Source organism: Dromaius novaehollandiae, chromosome 11, assembly GCF_036370855.1.
Source record: "Dromaius novaehollandiae isolate bDroNov1 chromosome 11, bDroNov1.hap1, whole genome shotgun sequence".
Taxonomy (NCBI): Eukaryota; Metazoa; Chordata; class Aves; order Casuariiformes; family Dromaiidae; genus Dromaius; species Dromaius novaehollandiae.
The window spans coordinates 15,279,733-15,298,877 of record NC_088108.1 but is presented as its reverse complement, the minus strand read 5'-3'; the positions used below and the strand labels follow the sequence as shown (position 1 = coordinate 15,298,877).

The window sequence follows — 19,145 nt, the reverse complement described above, 5'->3', positions numbered from 1 at the left end:
ACCCATTTTGAGTATTTATCACAGACTGCAGACAAAATGCTAGAAGATCTAAATTGGTATTCTGTGTGAGCAGACCTGATGTAAATGGAGCTGAAAGAAAGAATAAATTATATAGCTTTTAATTAGCATTTTGAATTTCTATAAGGTTCTGCTGAAATAGTATATAGATAGAAAATAATATTACTTGACTCAGTCTGATAACAGTTACTCCTTTGGTATAACTAGTGCTTACAGTATACTGGGGTCTTTTTTTATTTTTTCTTATTGACCAAAAGAAAGAAAGAAACACTGTATTAAATACATTGTATATCTGGTCCTGCGTGAGCCTGGGGAAAATGTAGTGCTTCACCGCCTATGGCCATCTGCTGATTATCAGTGTCTGAAGTCTTGGAGCTGAGATGTTGTTTAGCACAGCAAATACTTAAGAACTTAAAAGAATCTGCAAGTGAACTTCTAGTGTGACGCCAAAGAGTGTTCTCCATCCAAAACCAACTAACAAAAACACATCAGGTATCGTATGAATCAGTATGCAAATTCTGGTCTAGAGACTGGAACACAAAACTTGACACATTTTCTGAGTGGTAAAAATGGCACAATGATTATAATAAAATGCAAGTTTTGATATGCCTAATGAAAAGTTAAAAAAAAATTATAAGAAACAGTAAAGGTTTTCTTAAGGAAACCCTGTGCTAGATGTAGTTCATACAGTGTCAGACTTGTCACTTCACAGTAGTGTCTTAATTGGGTAATGATCATAATCACATTCACTGTGAGGTCAGGAATGAGACATGTGAATAATAGGCAATTGAACCCAACATGACCTAATTCTCAGAATGTCTTATCACAAAACGCCACTTCTGCACAATTTACCTTATCTTTCTGTAGTAACTGTCTAGTAGAATTACTATTATAATGGCTGTTCCAGTTACTGTAGAGCAAATACTGTACCTAAATATATTAAAACACAAAATTGTACCTATTCTGAAATTACATTAGGATCATTTTACCAGATTACAAGAATCTAGTTTACTAAATAAAAGTGTGTGTGAAGTGTGTGTGTGTGTGTGTGTGTGTGTGTGTGTGTGTGTGTGTGTGTGTGTAAAAAAAGTATATAAAAAATATGTATGTATGTATATATATACATGTGTCTGTGTATATACACAGAGAGAAGACATCTCTGGACACATGCTAACTAAAACTAAATTATACCATAAATTATATTTTGTGAAAACATAAAAACCTGCCCCTGTTGTTTTGCAAACAGTAAATAAATCCCACTGTTTAAAAAAATAAAAAAATAAAACAAAAACAAAAACACGCATTCCACCTTCCTGGCTGAGGACTGTAGCTCAAGGAAAATATTGTCTGAATTTCTTTCAGCATTTTTTAAAAAAGTTCTTCTTGTTCTAGATCAGTAAAATAGCAGCAATATATAATTTTAAAAAATCCTTTTCACTATCTTTAGTAACATTTGACTATCAGTTTATTTTGGTAGTTAATCTGCAGTATCATAACCTAGTTTATGTACACAGAACAATGATTTTTCATACAGAAATAAAAATAATAGGATTTATTAATTTAACTATAGTAATACAATGTAAATGTGGGACATCATAATACAAATGAGAATATATTACATGAACCACCTCAATTCTTTTCTATTTGTAGCTTTCCTCTCCCTTCTGCTCCCTTTCATTATAATTACCCTACCTTTCTGAAGCAAATCATGTCACAATTCTCTCTTGCCTCCTGAGCCTATAATTTGGAACTTGTCACAGTGCTTCTAAACACTTCATACACCTTTCTATTGTCTTGTAAATAGATACATTAAGTAGATAGTGCTATGATTAAATATATTCAATTTTTAAATAAGGTGAAAGTTCTAATTACATTTTTTATTTCCAAAAGAAGCCTTAGTATTTCCATTGTCATCAGTACGTACAATCAAATCGAACAACTCAAGGTGCCTTGAAAAAGTCACTATAGTGAAAAGAAGCCATGTGTTTCCCATTTCAAATAGGAATTAGAAAACATGATAGCCTTTCCTTTAAAAATCTGACCTGAAAGACCGTGTGACCAGCCTGTGAAATAGATACTTTAGAATATGGCATTTAAATAAATTGTTAAAATTGTGTCTAAACATTGAGGAAGTCATGATTGGACATCTGGTATGAGGAACTGAGTTAGAGAAAAGCAGAAAATGAGGTTATATTGCTGTGGATACCTTCTCTGAAGACATGGAAAATGTATGGCTAGAATGGACCTTGCAATGAGTATAGAAAGATGATCAAGAGGACACCACAGACACAGAAAGCAGATCTGTTGTTCATGGATCTCAGATAAGTCACTAAGTATGACAAGACTTGACCAACTAGTATGCCAGGCTAAAACTGCACAGCATCCGAGTTTCTGTTGTGAAATGGTTAGAAGGATGATCAAGAATTCACTACCTTTCTTCAGATCTCTTGCCTAAATATTTTTAAGTAGCTTATACACATATCTGTCTACAGAGAAGGAGTGAGAATACATTACCATGGTACAAGTACCTGAAACACAGAAAGGTATTAGAAAATTCAGTTCATTACATACAACATTGAGGCATTAAAAAACATCCCACAGCACTAGAGAAATAGAACACACAAGTACCTCTACTCAGGATGTGTATCTCTACTCAATGTGAGAAGTATGCCATTTTCTTAAAATTCAGCTATAAACTACATCTCATCATCCTACATGGTCTTCAGATATTTAAAAGCACATTACCTAAAACACGTGATCTAGCTAACATACAGTTCTTAACATAATTTTTGGTTAAAATCTGAAAAAACCCAAAATCTACTATTCAGTTATGGAGACTGTTTATCACCATAACAATGTCAAATACGAAGAGATTGTTTTTCTACACAAGTAAAAACCTCTTGATCACAACATTTGGTCCCAGATGACTTGGGTCACCAGTCTTAAAAAACTTTCGACATACTGTAATGCATCCCAAATATGTACTTAAGGATCATGCCTCTCTGAGCTTCTTGGCCATGTTCAAGGTGTATCTTAATTTTATTTTTCCATTCTTTTTTTCTCATCTTTTTATCTCCTCTACCCTTCGAAGAGTTTTTTCTTCTAAAAATTCTCTTATATATTCAGCAAGTACTTGGGATTTTTTTCTGTTTTTAAATAGATAGTTGTCTAAATATCTACAAGTTGCTATCATGTATAAATTGTTTAATAATTAACTATTTAATACTGTTACCTACACTGGAGCTTCATACTAGGGACTGTAGAACAATAGTAGGAATGAATGATGTTTTAACACTCTATTAAGCAATACACAGTCAAACTCTTGCATTTACTTGCAGAACTTGTCTAAAACTAAGTTTCATATTGTGGAAACTGCTAACATGGATTCTTTTATGATGGATTATTTCCTTAGATATTTTTCATTTATCAACTCAGAAAATAATGGTTTAAATGTCTTTTAATTTTATTTTAGGATTAAAAGTCATTACAAACTGTTGTTAAGTAGCACTATTTGAAACATTGTCTTTTCTAGATCAAAATGTCCATGACAAGCTTAGCATGTTCATTTACAATTCTGGACCATCAATAGAGTTATTTCTGTGGAAGCAATGAACTATCATTTTCAGAACCAAGAGAGACTGAAACTAATCTATGGTTAAAATAGTACTTTAGCTTATCTGAAAGACAGAATGCCTCTACTGCTTTTCCTTTGAACCTGAACTGCATTCCTCTGAGCAGTTCATAACCACTTACCCACTAAATTTCTCATTCATATTTTCTGCTCAACACTACCTTCACAAAGGGCAGTGGAAGTGAAAGGAAGTGAACATGCATTTCAACAAAAAATTAAATTTCTATGTTTCAAAGCGCAATTGCTAATATTTTCTCATTTTTGAGCAAAACCTTAATATTGCAGCAGTATGAAATAATTAAACCATCTCATAAACACACTAGCATAAAGCCATGATTATACTGCACCAACCGTACATTACTTGCCCTCTATCAAGCTGACATCTGTGCATATTTAATGGCTTCAATGTCAACTCTTAGAAAAAAAGATCAGTAGGAAAATAAAGCTGTGGCAGCATTTCTTTTCTGATATGCACAAAAGAGAGACCCAAGAGGATGAAGGAAGTAAATCTGTTTTGTGACTTCTTTTCATTTCACAAGATAAATTGTTCCCAATTAGTTAACTTCAGTATTAAGTAAGGCCTGATCTGTATATGGTTTCAATTAAAAAACATATGTAAGCCAGACCTCTGTGATGGCTTGACTTCTTCCTTACGTGTATAAAAACCAAGCTATGCAGAATATGCTGATTGGGGTACACTGATAAACAAACAGGACCAAAGGATAACCTAGTAGATATTACTTCCAAAAACATATTACATCACAATTTGCTAACTTTTAAAAACAATTACCAAGTATCTCCTGCAGTAGTGGTTACTACCATTTGCAACTGCTGCAATTTATTACCTGTATGTATGTCTCATTTAGAAATATCTAAGTCACACCCAAATTCTACTTTCAATTTCCTGCTGCAAATTCAGAGAACTCCAAAGACTTTATTTCATGGACAAAAAGTCTCAAGCCTATACTACACCTTTCCAATACTCCTTGATCTGTATTTATGCACTCCTTCCTTCTCAGTAAAACCTAATGAAGCCACATAAATGCAGCAACCTGTGCAACAACCACAGACCTTCATTACTTCTTACTAAAATCTTGTGACCAATTAACTGTTGCTATTTATTTCCTAATCATCATTATTTTATGGAAGAACAAACCCTTCAATCATAGGAAATCTCATCTTTTCAATTTGCTTAAGTACATCTTAAAGTGAATTATAGGACAGCAAAGTGCAGCATTACAGAGGATAAGAGATATGGTATGTCACACAAAACAATTAGAGTTTTAAACAGCAGGGCACCATTCAAATTTCAAAGACTAAATGATGGTCTTGTGTTTTGGAAATACCAATATTGGCACTTTCATTTTGTATTTTGGAAGATTTTTCTCTTAGGTTCTTGCAGAACTGGTAATATATGTTACATATAACAATTCAGAGAAAAGCATTCAAAAATAAATTCATAACAAGATCCTTTTGAATTGGCATTGATACAAACATGGATGAAGTTAATTTCTCTATTTCTATCATGGATATGCTGAAGATCACACAAGCAACTCACAGTCAACAACTATGAATTGCATGCATATGAGTTTATCTAGAAGAAAACAGATGAGAAATAATTACCCAGGAGTTAAGACAGCTTTACAGCAACCAATATTGTAACAAATTCTGTGAGTGGTACCAAAAATAACTTAATGTGGAATTATACTTATGAAACGAATTGCTCCTTGGAAATGAGGAATTTTTCAGTTTTCATTTTTCTTTCCTGTCATCAGGAAAAAGTCATCATTCCTAACTTACACTGATTTACTCCCTGTATTTCCTGCCCATAGAGAATCGCTATTGGTACAGTGCTACCAATGCAACGTAACATTCATTGCATCATTCAGCATGGCTTTCAAAGCAGGCTCTTAAAGAAAAAAAAAAAATCATTGACTTCTGCACGGGAAAGAGGATTTTGAAAATGAGACACACAAGCAAGAAACCATAAATCTTTCCCAGCAAAAAAAGCAACAGTCTTAAAAAAATGAAAAGCAAATTTTATATGTTCATAATATTTTCTGTAATTATTAAAAACACTATATAGGTAGCAGTGCAGTTTTTTCATTAAAAGTCTAAGAATTATCAATGCATTTTGCACAGACCATTACAGAGACAATTTTTTGATGTTTAAAACCTTGAACATATAAATGAGAAAATTTTACATCAAAAAATTAAATAAAAATTATATATCGAGGTCTTTTTTAAAAAAAATTCAATTTAAGTATTATGTTAGCAGTAGAACAGGTTTTTTTCTAATTTAACGATGTAAGTTAATCTCTTCCTGTCACAGCGTGTATCACTCTTCCTTTTTATTCCAAAAACAGAATTATGTACCCCCTTAATCTAATATACTTACCCCCTACTATTTAATGTAATTACCCAAATCTGAATCAATATTCCATTTGCTAGAGTCAATCAGTGAATTGACTTTCATTGCCTGCATATTCTAGTTCTGGGGTTTTCATTGCTGGCGCACCACAAGCATAAGTTACTGGAAAACTGGGAAACTAGCAGTCATCCTCAGATATTTATACGTGCTGCTTTAAAAACGCAGTGTAAGGAACAGCAAGTTGTTCAGCGAGCAGTGGTACTGAAAAGGCCTGATTTTCAATGGTTTGTGTCCTGCTCATTCTCATATCCTCTTCTTCACGTTACTCCCATGCCATCTGCATACAAATAGCAACTGATGGCACAGCTCTGGGAGCCGACGTTAAGCTGTACCCGAGCTAGCTGCCCTGCCACATGTGTGTACCTGTCCACTGGCCGCACAGCTCCCACCTCTCTGCAGGCCTAAAGGGCTGACTTACCACCACATTTTTCCCCAAGGAGTCACTGTTTCAGGATAAGCCCCTCCACCTATCTACTGATAATCATAGCACTTGCACAAATCTTTTAGACTTACCTTTCTGTCAAGTTTGATTGAGATTAGCTAGAAGTTTCAAGACTTGTTACAGGTGGCACAGGGATGAACTGGCACGGACACGGGCAGCACAACCACAAAAGTCTCATCTGCTCTGGGCATTAGTCACACTGCTATACAATACATACTGTCAACAAAGTCCTCCAGTGAACGAAGCTGTAGCAACTTAGATGTCTCCCACAACAGAATACGTAAAGGGAATTGAAGCACCTTCGGTAAAGGCTTTAAATAAATCCTGATCTGTGCTAAGTTGAAGTTAATGGAAAGATTCTATCAATTTCAGCAAGCTAATGGATTTAAATTTTATACTGAAGTGTTTAATGAGATACCATACCATTAAGTGTTGTTATGTAGCAATACACAAAAACCATATGCTAGTTCCTGACTGAAAACATGGAAGCCATCTATTCCAGAATTCATGATTTTATCAAAGGAATATTTTTACTTCAATATATCCTGATTAAAGTATTATTCTTGTGTTTGCAATGAAGTTCACAACGGAAGATATACTGAATGCTTTAGAAGCTAGAGCGCTCTCTACTTAAAATTCTTGAGTTTAACTCTTTTATACAAAAGGATGGTATTTTACCAGCTTTTTCGTGAAACCACAGTGTACTTAAAAATCTGTGTTTTTATGTTTTACTGAATGTAGCACTAACTTCTTTAAATCTCATGATGCAAACAGGACAATAAATTTCCAGCCACATTTTTGATAACAGAACGATTTGAAGTCAACAGTAAGCATTATTTAATACAAAGCATATATCTTTAAAGGACGTCATAAGTATGTATAACATATAAGCCAACAGAACATGAAACTGAAAAGTTACCAGTAGTGGATCAGCACTTTCATCATTTTTCCTGCTGCTAGTTTTCCTGCTCTTGCACATTAAGCAAACACACACACACCACAAACAGGAAGGATAAAGACTAAGCTACTAACACAAGTCTTCTTTTTACAAGTCAGTGCACATGTGGAAATCTGAGCTCAGTAAATTAACGTGGATATGCATCAACAAATAATAATTATGTTTTACGTCAGCCAGTAAAGAGCAGAAGAATGATGGGTTCCCACTGCCAAAGCTGCATTGTATTCAGTTGCAGGAAAGTTTCATCAGTTCCAAACCTTTATGCACCTTTCAAAACTAAACAAACTTTAAATACAGTTCACAGCCAAGTCTCAAAACAGGACACCGAACTAAAGTTATAGCTATGTATTTTGACCAGCATTTCTGTACTGTCCAGAATTTATGCTGTTTCCATAACATTCCATTCATACAAGTTTCACTGTACTTAATTCTGCTATATGCATTTACATGCATATAAATCAGGACATTTTGGTTATAAAGCTCTAAAAAACCCAAATCACCGTCCCCTTTTAAACAAATGAAAGAAATAGTTGCTTAGCGTTAAGCACTGCATAAAATACTGACATGCAAAAAGCACATTTACTAGAGAAATTATATCCTGTAGCCTATGAAATTCTATATAAAAGCAGGAACTCTCAAAAATCAGAGGCTATGACAGTTGATCTGTTTTGTAAATATGGTGTTGTATGACAGAACTACTACTAGTATTATAACATAACAGATGACGGAACAAAAGCCAGAGTGATAAAAGGAGTGTAGCCTGACTTGTGCAAAATCCCACACTACAATTTTGATTAGAGCTTCACCACTTCAAGGTGATCAACACTGTACACTCAAAGCCTTTACTCGTAAAAAGGTAAATACACTTTCATCAAGACTCTGTAAAAACATGAATGTATGCTCAGTTCAAAGTCCCCCACAAATATCATACAGAAATATGAAGGGGTAAAGTAGCTTTATCTCATAGAATTTAATGTTTGTGGTAGAATCCACAAGACTTTTAAGAGATTTCTTTTTGTGCAAAGCTTTAATCAAATCCACTGTAATGTTATCAAAAGCACTGCAGAAATTTAGCAAAATATTGTATCATCAGCTAAGAAATGACCCAGGACAGAGAAATATTACAACGGTCTTTCTTTTTTCTTCCTTTAAGGTAGAGAGAAAAAGAAAGAAAAGAAAATGTGAGTCCTTTTCTGCACAGCTTATACATAATGTCACCAGCAGATTATTCCATACATTTCACATTCAAATTCTAGTTAAAACAATAATTCATATAAATTAACTGGATATGTCAATTCTAATTAGTCCACAAAGGCTAAGTAAGCATCCTTAGGAGAGCACAAGATATCTCCACACAGCTGCAGACAAATCAAGTATCCAAATTTTGGCTGGTCTGCAGGACTCGAGAGCTTACAGAGAACAATTTAGAATATTGGATCAAGGTGGCAGGGGAATGAGGCTGAAACAGGAGCTGGCCTTCACTGCTTTTTGCTCTCCACTGTTATTGGCAAACTAGACTACTGTGAAGTAAAGGTTGTGTTCTGAAGTACAAAGAAATTAAAGCCAGAGAAGCCACGAACATTAACTTAATGCTGTAACACACAATGTTAAGGCAGAACAGATTTCAGATTTCCATCAGAAATAAACATGAAATGAAACAGAGTGGTTTTATATAGACTGTTGTTTTATCGAAAGGGGAAAAAAATAATTCTGTTCCTTGATCCCTAGCAGTGTGATCACTATCTTCAGCCTTGAAGAAACTGAACATTCTCTAAGGCTGAAATTATAAACAAAAACATTCTCTTCCAGATCTACTTATATTAAATATAAACCTTAAAGTAAATCCAAATTATGTCAGAAATAATTTACTGCTAACATCCCCCAAACTAAATGCAAAAGAATATACACAAATTATAATGTATACCAACACTACTTGGACTGAATTCAATCAGTATTTTCCCTCCTGCCCTGGACTACAGCCTCTAATAGAGGTGTGTGGTTTTTCAGCACTGTATCATCAGCCTTACCTATTAATTTACACAAATTTCTGCTACTGCATTGGCCTAATAAGTAGCTATACAATTTCACCATACTTAGTGTGGTGTGCTGTTCTCTCACCAGCGAGTAAGAGTAACTCGTAATATGAAAAGGAATATAAAAATTCATTGACTGAGTTTACCCAGAAATATAACCAGATAAAATACAATAATGGATTGTTTTAGGCCAGCATAAATGGAAAAAAAAAGTGTATTTGTCATTTTTCAGAAACATGCAGTAGATCCTATAGTGGCTTTTTCAGTGATTTAATCTGTAATGGATTAGGACCTTCATTTTCACTGGTACTTAAACAGATGCTGTTTCTGAAGAAAACTACAAGCTCTATAACAGATCTAACACTTTGAAGAGAACCTGTTTGTACATATGCTGTGATGAAGAACAACTGTGTGAGAAGAGGAACTCCTTTGACTACGTCAACAGCGAGGACAAAACAAACGTCCATTTCCTCTCCTTAGTTTGTTAAAATTGTCTTGCTAATACAGGCAACTGACATGCATAAATTCAGGGAATTAAAGTAGGAATCAACACAGCAAATTGACTTTGTAAGTGGACTATATTTTTATCTTACCTGAAAAATTCTTTGGCATAACTAACAGTCTTAAGTAGGAAGAATACAGAAATATTTATAGCCTGAAGTAATTTATCTGAAATTTGATAGCCTAATACTATGAAGATTGGATGTATTGCTTATGGGAAAGAATTAGATATGTTCTATTAGAATTCACCTGACCTGCAATCCACTCACTGCTACTCTCTTCCCCCTTGAACTGTAAGCAGGTATACGAAATCACAGTAAAATGCAGCCTACCTACATTCTTCTACTATTTCTACTATACATACCTCATCGTATAACAACAGATCACGTGCACACTGGAACACCTGAAAAGGGCCACTTCCAATCTGTGCTTGGCTGTGTGACAAGCAGCCATCATATAACCAGAGGGTTCAGTGCCTTCGTTAGATGTTAGTTATGTGGACTTGACTGATAAGGCATTATTGCTGTATACGAATGCTAAATTCTTATAGGATAAAACTTTCAAAAGCGCTTAGGCCCTTATTTCTCGTGTAACTGAACACACAAAACACAAAATTTTAAGTCATTTTGGTTCTGGATTCTATTTAAGCCAATCCCGCCTTTGGGTACCTCTGAAAATTTTACCTATTAAACTTTCATGCTATCACTGGTGGAACCCCTACAGTATTCCAAGTTCACTTAATGGGCAAACAGTAGATTAGCCTCGGAAACAATGTGTTACTAGTTTCTGTTATGGGACATTTGGTACAGGGGCAGTGGTCCTTGAAGGAAGAACTGAGTAACTGTCAAGAAAAATTGCCCTCTACCTTGTTCTTTGGTTAGATCAATTCTTATAGCTGAATTTACCTCTGGGAAGGGAACACTGGGCAATTTCTAAATTAAAGGCTTCCTATGTGCTAAGTAGGCAAAACAAATAATATTGAACTACATTCAGGTTTCTTCTTTACTATGAAAAAATCCTCCTTCAATGTCAAGATCTACGAAAGGTTTTTACAAATGCAAGAAATTGGCAACACACTTGGAAATGAGGTAAAAATCAACATACAATCCTTGAAATTGTTTATTTTTCAGACTGCATAATTTGAAAGTCTAAAAGAGAATGTAAAGCAACTAATTAGATTAAGCAAAAGATACATGCTTCCTAAAACATGGAATAGTTAAATAAGCCATTCAATAGTATTAGTTTAATGGCTTGGCACAGCGTAATGAATAGCACTGGACTGCCAAAAGTTGAACTTCTTTTCCTATTGAGATTAATATAGCTCTCTGGTTGCGTGCGTGCGTGTGTGTATAAAAGAATATATATATGCCAGTTTCCTCGTAATACTGAGGAGATGGAACATCTCTTCATCTCTTACCAAGAGAAAGGGGGTTCCATTTCAAAGAAGGAAAAATTATTTCTATCTACTTGAGCATCAACATATAAAAATGAAGATTTCACTCTAGAATAATTATATTAAACTTTGAAATATTGGGGGGAAATGAGCACCTGACATATCCAATGACTTGTTAAAAATGAAAGTCAATTACATTTCAGGTGAAGCAAGAAAAAATATTTCCCAACATATTCACAATATTTACAAAGCAAAAAATGTATTTGCAGAAGGAAAAATGAAGAGAGTCTAGGGAGAGATGGCCATTAAAAAGTAGTTACAATTTAACCAAAAATTGAATAAGTTTAATTCTGAAGAAATAATCTTACTGAGAGATACACAGACAGCTATGAAAGATTGGCTGCTGTTTCTTCAGCATGGTGTACTTCAAAATAAATTATTGTGAACTGCTTTTAGTCTGACTAACATAACATTACTGTTGTAATTTTTGTCAAAGAAAGAGATATCTAACAAAGAAATATGTTAGAAAAAATTCATATAAGTTTGGTAGGAATGCTCTAGAAGTAATAAAAAACCAACCAACCAGAAAAAGTGATCATGCTTGGACTGATGGCCTTTGCACTAACTAAACAGAGAGATAGTTTCTAATCTCTCTTTGAACACTATCACTGCACAGTGCCTCATTTCACTAGCTTACATCTATGAATTAACAGTACGTTTAATTACCTTAGATAAAATCTATATTTGAGCATACTTTTCTTCTTTTTACATTTATTTTTCTACAATTCATTATCAAAGTCTTTCTCCTTACTAGACTGTTTATATTTTATTTTGTGGAGGCTTTTACAACAAAGTGACCTCCAATACTGTCCTAATTAAATTAAATTTACATGCATAGATTTGAATAGCAACCCATGCTGACCCCAGAAGTACTTCCTTTTCTTATTTCCAATATATTTTACTGTCTATCACAGATTTTCCCCAGGCTTTACTTCTTCTTCAGAGTATCCTCCTTACAGCCAATGCCTTTGTGGAACTCCTCCTCCAGTATATATACTCAGATTAGCATTTCAGCTTTAACAAAATTACAATCCAAATTCTAAATGGCATGAAGCTTTAAGTCCATAGATGTTATTTAGGTGACTTCAAATAAATAATTGCAGAGCAGCTTCTGACCACACTAGCACGAAAGGACTTTGATTTTTAAGATAGGGTTTTTCCACAGGAATTATTTCAAATTATCTTCATAATTAAAACACCACTAAAGGTTTTGGAATTTAAAAGGCCCACTCAAAAGATGTCTTTTTAGAGTAGTCAAAGAATTGAAACTGAAATTATGGCTCACCTACGACTTTTGCTTTCACAGTACTTAAAACTCAGCAAACCCAGGAAAGTGCCGATACGCTCTCCTCCAGTGAAAAACATTCTCACCTTTTGACCTTTGACTTTACTTTTTCAAAAACAGATTATTCTATCATTTTAAATTAATTAATTTGTAAAGTAAAATCCATATACTTCCAAATCACCATATTGCCACTTCTATTATGCATGACCCTATCAAATACTTTTATTTTTCCGTATTAACATTTCTTACATTTCTTGCTTGCTTGCTTTCGTTTGTCTTTTTTCAACGTAGGATACTTCCTATGTAGGATTCTCATAAGTAATATCTAGTTTAAAAAAACTTTGAATTCAGCTTACAAAAGGAAAACTATATTGCAGGACTGTGCATGTTAGTAATTCTCTTTTGATTTCATTCAGAAATACTATTATGGTTTGAATCAATTAATCCAGACATAATATTACCTCAGAATTTTTTCATGTTTATTTGTGAAGAGTGGATATAAAATAATTTCAAGGGAAAATGCATAATAGGTTATTCAAGTAAAAGTTCCCTGCCTTCAACGATTTGTATTTGACAGTCTAGTTAATAGGCGGTTCAGGGCAAGGAAGAAAGAAAACACATCCCTCCTTTATCTTTTGCTTTACTCTTGCACTTAGAAGCCTAATTATAGATCAGCATATAATTATGTATATGATGTGTAACAGTTTGCATCATAGAGATAGAAGCAGAGGCATTAGTCTTTGACGTGTAACCCCAAAAAAACGAGAAAAAAAACCCTAAAGCCAGTGGGCTTATGGCCAAGCCCTTAGGGAGGGCATATGGAAAATACGGCATCAAAATATGCACTTCCAGAGCATTCCAAAAGCCTGAGCTAAGACGCTCACATTTTTCTCAGTTTCCTGAAGCAACAGAGCTGCTCTGCAACTGAACTTATGACCAACATGCAGCCAAATTTCTGATGCATCACTAAGCCTAAGTTTTTCTGAGACATTTCTACAGTATTTTGGAGACACTTCTGTTTAAAACATTTTACAAACTACCTAGCTAAGACAGAATGGAACACCATGGTAATACTGCCTGTAGGAAATAGGTCATGTAACTTGGACACTGCCAATTGTCAAACAGAAATCAATTAAGAATTCCATGTATGGAAAAAAAATCAATGATAAGTGATATGGCCCAGTGGATGATATGCAGAGTACAAAGTTGTACTGACATTTATTGATATAAACAGGACTGCAACTATCAGTGATGTAGATAGGAAGAAAACAGAGCTTGCATAGCATTGTGGGTGCTTCACCAGCATATGGCCAGGAAGACATGCCATGCCAAATGGTGCTAATGAAGGGAGGGAGGGAGGGAGGGAGGGAGGATGAACTATTGCTTCTGCAACTCTGCCTCTCCACATACGCAATTTTAGAGCAGATTTTTTAAATCGATGTTTCCTCTCAAGTTTGTTCACAACAAGCTTTCAGCTTTGAGAAACTTTTTTAAGTATATGTATATATGCATCTACAAATACACTTAACTGGTACTTTAGATACATATATACAAACACACGCACAATGCATTACTGTATTATCTTGTACATCTTGCACATGCTATCATGTGCATTCCAGCTGCACATAAACCTAAATTTTTGCTTGATAGGATAACTCAGGAATTTAGAGCTGAAATGTAACAGTCCCTGAGACATTATGATTCAAATCATTTCATATACGTTAGTTGATTGTAGTGGCATGAACGAGACACAGATCTCTCTTCATCAGTTCTTTTCTGTTTTTTAGACTACCTGCTGTATTAAAGATCCATTACAGCTATGAACTCCAATTTACAATTCTGACTGATCACCTAGCAAAGTCATCATCACCTCACAAATTTTAGTGCAATAATGTTTCAAGATTTAGCACAGAATCAGGAGATAATTGTAACATTTTAGAAGTGTATTTCAGATGCTAGCGAAGGCAGCATCAGATATCCTACCATTAAATTGTTGCCATTATTTAGATTAAGAGAAATTCTTAACGATGCTTTTGGTTACAGAGATTAAATTCCTAAAAAATATTAAAGTTTAAAAATAGATATAATACTTAGTCTTGTAAAACTTTTACTTATGATCCTTGCTCAGTAAGAAGCTTCAAGGATTGGAGAACATGTAGTACATGGCAGCAAGGGAGAAACGTCAGAAGCAAGAGAATACCCCCATGGGCAGAGCCGCAGGCAGCAGACTCACTCAGCAGAAAGCAGAGCAAATGGGAAGGAAGATAAAGATTTAGAAGCAGGCAAAAAGAATGCAGGTGATTTAGAGAGAGAGTGGGGAAGGAAGGATAAGGGGCTTAAAGGCAGGAGGCTAAACAAATGATACCAGGAGCTGGAAAATCCCCATCCCTGCTCTAAAAGAGACAATAACAAGGTCATGAGATGGCACAGTAAGGGAAGAGCTGCACTATTCACCAGCAGTGGGGCCAACATTTAAGAGGTACAGTTTCTTTGTCAAAAAAATCAGCAAGGGTCCTCCTAATGGGCACACTTGACTGAAGGGCTTTCTTTTTCCAGAGGAAACTTCTTGTGACTGTTATTTCTGACTGGTGTAAGGGCACAGCACTGTATTGTTCATTAGATAATATAACATTGTGTGGTATTTAGATTCTTTTTATGCGGAAAGCAATGATCCAAATTAAAAAAAAAAATCTAAGTTGATTTTTTAATGTTTCCAAAACACAAAAAAGTTTCAGGTCATGCAGTATGCACCAGTTTACCAGTATGCTTGCATCAAGACGAAAAGCAATTCTCTGCTTTGACATATATGTTATTTAATTTGCAAAAGTATATCTCAAGATAAATCAAGTATATTTTGTGATTAGACACACCTACAAGAAACATAGATGCCTATTAGAAGGTAATTCATATTGTTTCTTATATAATATCAAGTGCATATTTCCAGATTGATTTCTGTTTTACTGTCAGTCTAAACTCCAGTTTCCCTGTTGGAGACAATTTTTCATATCAAAATCTCACAGGATAAACCAGTTTGTGCAAATGTAGAACTCCTGGTAAAGAAGTAAAATACTGAAATTGTCACATAATTTACCTACTCAATTTTACTGTTCTACATTTTATATTTTCAATATCCTTTCAGCTGTTTACTTACATAAGCAAAAGCAAATTTCTTTTCTTTAGAATTAAGTTAATAATTTCATTTTATTAGCTGTTATTAGGAGTTAAATTTGAGACAAAGAAAACAACCTTTCTTATATCAAGTACTTCATTCAGAGGCTAACAAAACTTGTTAAATGGAAGACTATTTTTCTTCCAGACTTGAATTTTTCTAGGGTACTAAAAAAAAAGTGGACACAAGTGTCTATACTCAAGACAAAGTTGATTTTACCATTCCAATTCTGTCCTAAAGGTAACTTTAAACAATCTCCTAGTCTAATTAACATTACCTTCTGGTAATGAGTTGAAACACTCAGGTCTACTTGGTTTCATACAGTGTGGTGAACATCAGTGAAATGAGGGCATATGGCATATAATCACAGAGCCATATGGATGCCAGCACTGATAGTCAACTGCATGTGAATATAGGACCAAAAAGTTAGAGGAAGAACGGTAAAAGACCATCATACATAATCATAAAATGGATATGGTTAGTTTCTTTAGAGCTGAAAGAGACCTCTACTTGTCTGTCCTTTAATGAAGCAAAGCAACAGTGTCTATACAAGCATGTAGTTGTAGATGCAGTCCATATTACTTTACTTTTGGTTTGAAAATTTATAAACCTACATTATTAAGTTGAGTGATCCAAGAACACTTACCAGTGCACACAGCAGATCAACCGCTTCCAATATCAGTTCTTGGTGGCCAATGCGAGTGACTCCCAGTTCCTCAAGCTCTTGATGTGTGATGTGCAGCAGCTGTTCTCCATTGATCTTTTCCCTTTCAAAGTTTTTTACGTATTGCTGGAGGCAATCATCAAGGCCTATTAAAAAAAAAAAAATCAAGAATGCATATTCAGAGAACACAAACAATAATTCTGTAATTTACAAATATATAAATTTCTTGGAAATACAAGCACAGTACCCTGTTAGGATCTACTAGGGAAAATGTGCAAAACAAATATAAGTTGATTTCATTTACATAGTGGTAGGCACTATATTACTCAAGAACAAACTTTCTATTACTGACACTACTTTCAATATTCTTAAACATTTTAACATTAATTAAAAATGTCCACTGAGAGAGAGGGAGAAGAATAAAGAAGCACAGAGTGTGACATTGTAGAAAACATTTTTCTTATGATATCATTAAGTCCTAAGTATAAGTCTAGGATAAGTCAGGATTCCTTTTCTAAGAGTCTTGTCAAAGTGTTATGGTGTGATAATGACTGTAATTAGGAATAACGTTTTTCAGGCTTTCTCACTCACCTAGACATCAACTATGCTGCACACAGTGTTTACAATTTCTTTTTTCAAGACCAGCTACCCAACTTTCTGAAACTCAACAACGTATAAATGGTATTGTTACACCCCAAAACCCAGATTAATTACACAATTTTGCCCATTCACAAAATAATAGACTTGGTAGCTGACATGCTAGTCTATCTCCCAGACTAGAGATGGGACTGCGTAACAAGCTATTTTACACAAGTAAGATTCTTTACTAGTGAAAACTACACAAAGTCGCACAAAGTTTCCTCAAGACCTTTATCTAGAGCTGTACTATATTCAATGGAAACCTGATAGCCTCTTCGAGAAAGAATTCTGGAGACCTACAAAAATTCAGCTTCAATAATTTTATCTACTAATAGAGTAGGGTTTGATTCTCAAGTATTCATCCTACAGTGAAACAGGTAAACCCAAGACCCCTGAAAAGCACAGTCATTCAAAAGCCATGGAAATATTCACCTTGGGCACTTAGGGAAGCTAGAGCTTTGCATCACCATTTCCCTGCACAGCCTTCCATATAATACACATAAAGTTACCAGTATAGTTAAATTAAGGAGAAAGAAAGTTTGTACAAGCATTAAGAAAACACAGTGTGTATAAAGAAAAGAAAAACAACAAGGCATATGACCGCTCATGTTTTTTGTTTGTCTAAGTTTTCTCACAAATGCAATACAACAGAAATAAAGCAAAAGTAAAAATAAAGTAAGAAGTAAGTAAAAAAGTAAAAAGTAAAAAAGAGTCTTCAGCTCCTGGTTTATTAATGTGAAGAAATAGAGAATCTTATCACGAAAAGAGTAATATTTTACTTATTTAACATTTATTCAAGCATAGAGCTCCTTTTAAGTAACCAGATGATATATTTAGGCAGTGATAAACAGAGAAATCTATTCCTCTAAATTAGCTTTGCAATGCTAAATGAGTTAAACAAGAGGATTAAGGAAGTTCACTGAAAACATCCTTAAAAACTACATTACTATCCCTTACCCTGTTTATAAGCACACACCCTAAATAATGTTAAGTGATTTTATTACATTTAATAAAATACATTTCTACTAAGCTCTATCTCATTGTGATAGAAAATGTCAGCCAAACACATTACTAACGTGGAAAGCACAGCCCAGCTGAATGCTAGCGTTGGCTACCTTCCAGAGATGAACTTCTCTAAAGCAGTTGTAGGAGGACTTGGTAAGAGTATCCAGACAACATTCTGAGGCAGTGAAAGCTTGTGAAAACTGATGTCAGAAAACATGAAATTTAAAACTATTCTGTAGACAAAAATAACTGATATTCTCCACGCTTTCCTACTCTCAGGTTTTTAAACAGAGTGTCTGACAATGTTAGATCTGATACCTTCTATATGGGATGTTGAATTTCACCTCATTGTCTTAATTAAGCCAAAGTAATTCAGCTGAGACAAAAGGACTATGATGACGCAGGAAGTGAATAAAACAAAACAATGTATTTGCCTAATTTAGGCTGTCTTTCTGTTTCTGAAATACAAGGGATATTTTGCGGTCTCCTTCAAGGAATTTATCTTTCAAAATTATTCAATGAGTACCACTCTATAAACTCATTGTTCTTTTAAAATTATGTTATAATGCTCAATAATCATTAATCAAACAATGTGCATATCTTCATAGTCACTTGTACATACATATATGCCTTTAAACGAACAGGACCACTTTGCCAGTCAGACACCAAAGCTTCATCAAAGCTGTTTTGGAATAGAAGATCATTCAGAATACACAGAAGAAAAGTTGTTAGACTCATATAGATTTTATGACAAATTTAATCAGTCTTATTGTGTATACCTCATTTAAGCTGATGATCATGAGAATACCATTTTTTCCATGGGCATAACAAATGTCAAATTTCTTCACCCCACCCCTCCGATAATAGGGCAATATAGCAATACAAAAGAGAAAATTAAATGTTATGAGCAACTGTC

At 34.4% G+C, this 19,145-nt stretch overlaps 1 protein-coding gene across 1 annotated transcript in view; it reads right to left on the bottom strand.

Annotated features, from left to right (window-relative positions):
* The window catches only part of LOC112983901 (connector enhancer of kinase suppressor of ras 2-like), a 240,445-nt gene that overhangs the window by 139,489 nt on the left and 81,811 nt on the right, over positions 1–19,145 (bottom strand). Inside the window, exon 2 of the mRNA XM_064518287.1 lies at positions 16,568–16,731. Within this exon, the coding sequence (XP_064374357.1) occupies positions 16,568–16,731 (164 nt within the window). The remainder of the gene's footprint in view (positions 1–16,567; positions 16,732–19,145) is intronic.